This window comes from Penaeus monodon, unplaced genomic scaffold (assembly GCF_015228065.2).
Source record: "Penaeus monodon isolate SGIC_2016 unplaced genomic scaffold, NSTDA_Pmon_1 PmonScaffold_17587, whole genome shotgun sequence".
NCBI classification, from domain to species: domain Eukaryota; kingdom Metazoa; phylum Arthropoda; class Malacostraca; order Decapoda; family Penaeidae; genus Penaeus; species Penaeus monodon.
Window position 1 is genome coordinate 417 of NW_023647025.1, and position 4,584 is coordinate 5,000.

Consider the following 4,584-nt stretch of genomic DNA (forward strand, 5'->3'; position numbering starts at 1 on the left):
CTTTTGGAAATCAAATTCAAATTCAAATAATTGATACTCATATTATTAATGTTATGTGTAATTTAAAGACATTACCATATAAAACACAATTACCTTTGCTCCTTATAAAATACTGTACATTTGTTTCTGTACTGTACAATGTGAAAATACATATAACAATTTTTAGCTGTCTTAATACCTGGAAAAGTTGGTCTCTCAAATATCTGAAATCAATATTTGTAATACCCTTTCATAGGTGTGCTGCTTAAGATCAAAATAATCAATAGGGATCATCATTAATTTCATAAACTATGTATGCTAAGTCATATAAACACAAACATTTTACAAGATATCATATAATGGAAATTCAATATTACAAAAATATTCATTTGGATTTTGAAGTCTATGCAAGTCAGAAACTTTATAAGTATATGTATTTTCTTCAATAAACTATACCTCAAGATAAAATTTACATAACAATAAAAATGTATGGCAATGTTCTATCACAACACTTATAAATCAAGTCATGATGCATAAAAAAAATCTGTTTATTTCATCAAAACAAAAAGTGACAGTTTATAATTCATCTGAATTATAAAGTTTTCAGTTAACTTAAAATTTAGCAGATGCATTTAAGCAATATATTTTCCTTCACATCAATCTCTAGATTCAAAAATGTAATTCTTTACAATGAATATGATGTACTTGTACCATAACATAACATTTATATATATATATATATATATATATATATATATTATATATATTATATTATATATATATATATATATATATATATATATATATAATTGCATGAGCTGCATACAGTTTTGAGACAGGTATAAAACGGAAAACTAGTCATATAAAATATCAACAGAATCAAAGTACTATTTTCAACAACAAGCTAACAAACAGCAATAAAACAAAGAACAGTAATTTTCAAAAGTCCTCCCAAATTTCAAAACTTACAAAATAACACCATCAAAATAAAGCCCCATCATATCTGGTTCTTTTCTTCTGCCTTTACTCCTCTGAAAAGCCCTCTTTCTGCCTCTTTACATACTCTTTGCGAGCGTCCATGTCATCGGCAGGTCGGTTGTGTGGAGTCCAAACTGGAACCCCGACAAACAGTCTCATGGCCTTGATATAGTTCTGTGGAGGAGGTTAAACTTTTACTATGACAGAAGAAAACAAAACAAAAATATTACAAAGAAATAGGAAACAAATGAAAATGAGTAACAAAAACAGAAGAGAATTGCCTCACGGAATGAAAATTGGGGAAGAAGAGACTGGACAAATAATCTAAATAGTTGACTGATCTTTCACCTAATCATCTAAACGGTAGGCTGTCCTCTTCTTTCACAATGCTAATCATTTGAATTTCTTAATACAAAGATTTAAACACTTCTTTCTTTCTGGTAGTAAACTTAAAAAGATGTTTATTATTATGAATGTATGCAATGTAATTCAATCTAGCCAATTTAATTAGAAATCTATACATGTAACTTTACTGTAACTAAATAGATATCAACATTTACTTGGGATGTTTGCTGCTCTTTTCAGTCTAACTATACACCCTAGTGAGGGGATGACTGATACTTTGCCAGAAATCACCCATAGTAATAATAAAAGTATCCTACCAATTACTAGTAACATCTCTCATCCGTTTTTTACCTTCGTATCTAAAGTAAATCGGTGATAGATTCCAGCTGGGAGAATCAGGAGGTCTCCAGGTGTCACTTCAATCCTGATCCACTTGTCTTCCTTGTCTCGAACGTCAAAATAGCCGGAGCCTTCCAGGACAAAACGAATTTCTTCATCAGTGTGGATGTGTTCCTCGTAAAAGTTTTTGAGCTGAGGGTGATGATTAGGGAAGGGATTAATAGCTAAATGAAGCATAAATTCATATTCATCAATAAGTTCTTACAATCTATGGCAAAAAGCAAACCACAATTGGATTATAGATATTAAATTGTAAATTACCTACTGATGCTAAGTATAAGTATATTAATTTTGAGAATTTTATTAGAATTTCCATTGCACTCCATTTCCATTAACTTATAACCCTTAACTTATACTGTACATGGATACAGAAATCTATCCTAACTGGAACATACAGCTGTTATTCATGAAGCATTGCAAAGTGGGATCTGAAAATTCAAACGACATTCATGAATCATAAAAATGACAGGGGAAACCAGTGGGTGCTAACCTTTTCTTCATAATTTTGGAGTTTTTCTGGTGAAACTTGAATGACGTCTGAGTATGAGTAACCTCGGCTGGATTTAATCTTCTCAAGCTCCGGTTCAAAATTTTTCTCATCCAACTGAAACAGATTAAGGTAAGTTATTACAACAGATTAAGATTAGTTATTATATCCAAAAATTAAGTTAGTAAATAATTATTCATCAATAGCTGTTCAATATTAGTAATTTGCAAGTAAACGTAAAACTGTATGTAACTATTTTCTATTTTCCTTTATGAAATGATCAGGACTCCATGACTGAAAGATGATTTTTGAAAATGGATATTGTAATGTATAATTCATCACACAATCTATGATGAAAAATCATGACTCTAGGCATGTGTCTTCAGAGTACCAACCTTCCAGTATAAGACTCCAGTGTCAGCACGAAGTTTCTCAAGGGTCACATACTCTGGTGGCAAAAGGTGATGCTCATTTCGCTTGTCCTCATCACTGGTGTCCATGTACCAAGCCTTCACCATCTTGTGTTTCTTTCTTTTCTGACCTTTAAATTAAAAATATATAAGAGACTACAGTTTAAATATTTTTTTAAAAGTCTATTCATCAGGTGATATGATCTTCACATCATGGAAATTTCTGGCTGAGTAACAATAATGGGAATATACTGTTAGGGACAGAGAAATGACTCGTGATGAGTGTACAAAGCTCTTGGGGGAAGGTTAAACTAACTGAGTGCTTAGGAAAAGGCTCTTGCATTATTCCACATGTAAATGAGGGTGGAATGTATCGTCCAAGAGCCATACCTAGAAGAGCATAATTTCCATGCTCAGGTTCCTATTCCTGCCCACCATGACCAGTGGTGCAAGATGCATTACAGAAAATTGAACATGAAAATATACAAAAAAAGACACTAATAACATAATGATACTTATTGTTATTGCACAGAGTTGCAGACCACCTTGAGAGATACGATAGAGTCTCCTCAATGAAAACACAACAAATGACAAATATAGACATCCAAAACTGCAAACAAGCAAAATACGCTTATGTACGCAAAGGAGATAATAATATTGCAAAGAGGAGGCAAAGTGTCTTGATACCACACCTGAATTTTCACATGGGCCAGTCCTATAAACCACACACCTTCAAGTAAGCCTAATGCAAAGATTCTGGTAGACAAGCGGGCCACTAGGCACTCAGATCCAATAGCTTATAGTCTAATAGGAAAAAAAACATTTCTTATAGAGGCAATGAACTGACCTGTAAGTCTAATAAGAATTAGTGGTTATCTTCAAAAGATTTATGAGAAATCCCAATTTGATGTATTTACTGTAATCCTAGACTAGGAGAACTGCTGTGAGATAAACTAAGACATATATATAGGAAACACTCAAAAATCTAAACTAATCTCACTTGGCAACTGTCCCTATCTCCAGACTGAAGTGAGATATGATAAGAAGACATGCAATATATCACAAACAATAAATGAGAGTTATAATGTGAAAATTGGAAAACATCTTAAGCAACAAGACATGAAACATTTATGTATGTATGTATGTATGTATGTATGTATGTATGTATATATATATGTATATATATATATATATATATATATATATATATAATATATATATATATATATATATATATATATATATGTATGTATGTATTATATATATATATTAATTATATAGTATATATATGTATATATATATGTATATATATATGTATATATATATGTATATATATATGTATTATATATTAATATATATGTATATATATATATATATATATATATAATATATATATATATATATATATATATATATATATATATATATATATATATATAATATATATATATATATGTGTGTGTGTGTGTGTGTGTGTGTGTGTGTGTGTGTGTGTGTGTGTGTGTTGGGTGTGTGTGTGTGAGTGTGTGTGTGTATGCATATATGTATATATTATACAATTATAGATAAATAAATACACACAATTTTTGTTGATTAATTTCAGATACAAGAGAACTATTTTACAGGTAAAAAATAAAGTGATTGTGTAATTATACAACCACACACAAACATAAATATATATACACAAACATATATATGCATATATATATATATATATATATATATATATATATATATATATATATATATATATATATATATATATATATGTGTGTGTGTGTGTGTGTGTGTGTGTGTGTGTGTGTGTGTGTGTGTGTGTTTCTATAATTACACTATCACTTCATTTTTTACCTGCAAAATAGTTATCTTTCATTGGAAAATAATTAAATTGCTAATATTGGTATGCTATTTTAACAAATTTTATAATACTTTTAATATCAGATCTCAATGAAATTGGGTAAAAGTTGATTAATCTTCAGGAAACAT

The 4,584-nt window shown here is 29.6% G+C and overlaps 1 protein-coding gene across 2 annotated transcripts in view; it reads right to left on the reverse strand.

The window, feature by feature from the left end:
• Positions 1 to 772: 772 nt before the first annotated feature.
• The window catches only part of LOC119569653 (1,2-dihydroxy-3-keto-5-methylthiopentene dioxygenase-like), a 4,464-nt gene continuing 652 nt past the window's right edge, over positions 773 to 4,584 (reverse strand). The window contains exons 1-5 of one of the 2 annotated variants that reach the window (XM_037917717.1): positions 3,446 to 3,564; positions 2,584 to 2,729; positions 2,192 to 2,305; positions 1,654 to 1,833; positions 773 to 1,131 (exon numbers count right to left, since the gene is read on the reverse strand). In XM_037917717.1, coding sequence (XP_037773645.1) covers positions 1,003 to 1,131; positions 1,654 to 1,833; positions 2,192 to 2,305; positions 2,584 to 2,706 — 546 coding nt within the window. In that variant the 5' untranslated portion in view covers positions 2,707 to 2,729; positions 3,446 to 3,564 and the 3' untranslated portion in view covers positions 773 to 1,002. Of the gene's footprint in view, positions 1,132 to 1,653; positions 1,834 to 2,191; positions 2,306 to 2,583; positions 2,730 to 3,445; positions 3,565 to 4,584 lie in introns of those variants that run through there. The other variant, XM_037917716.1, reaches the window with a different exon arrangement.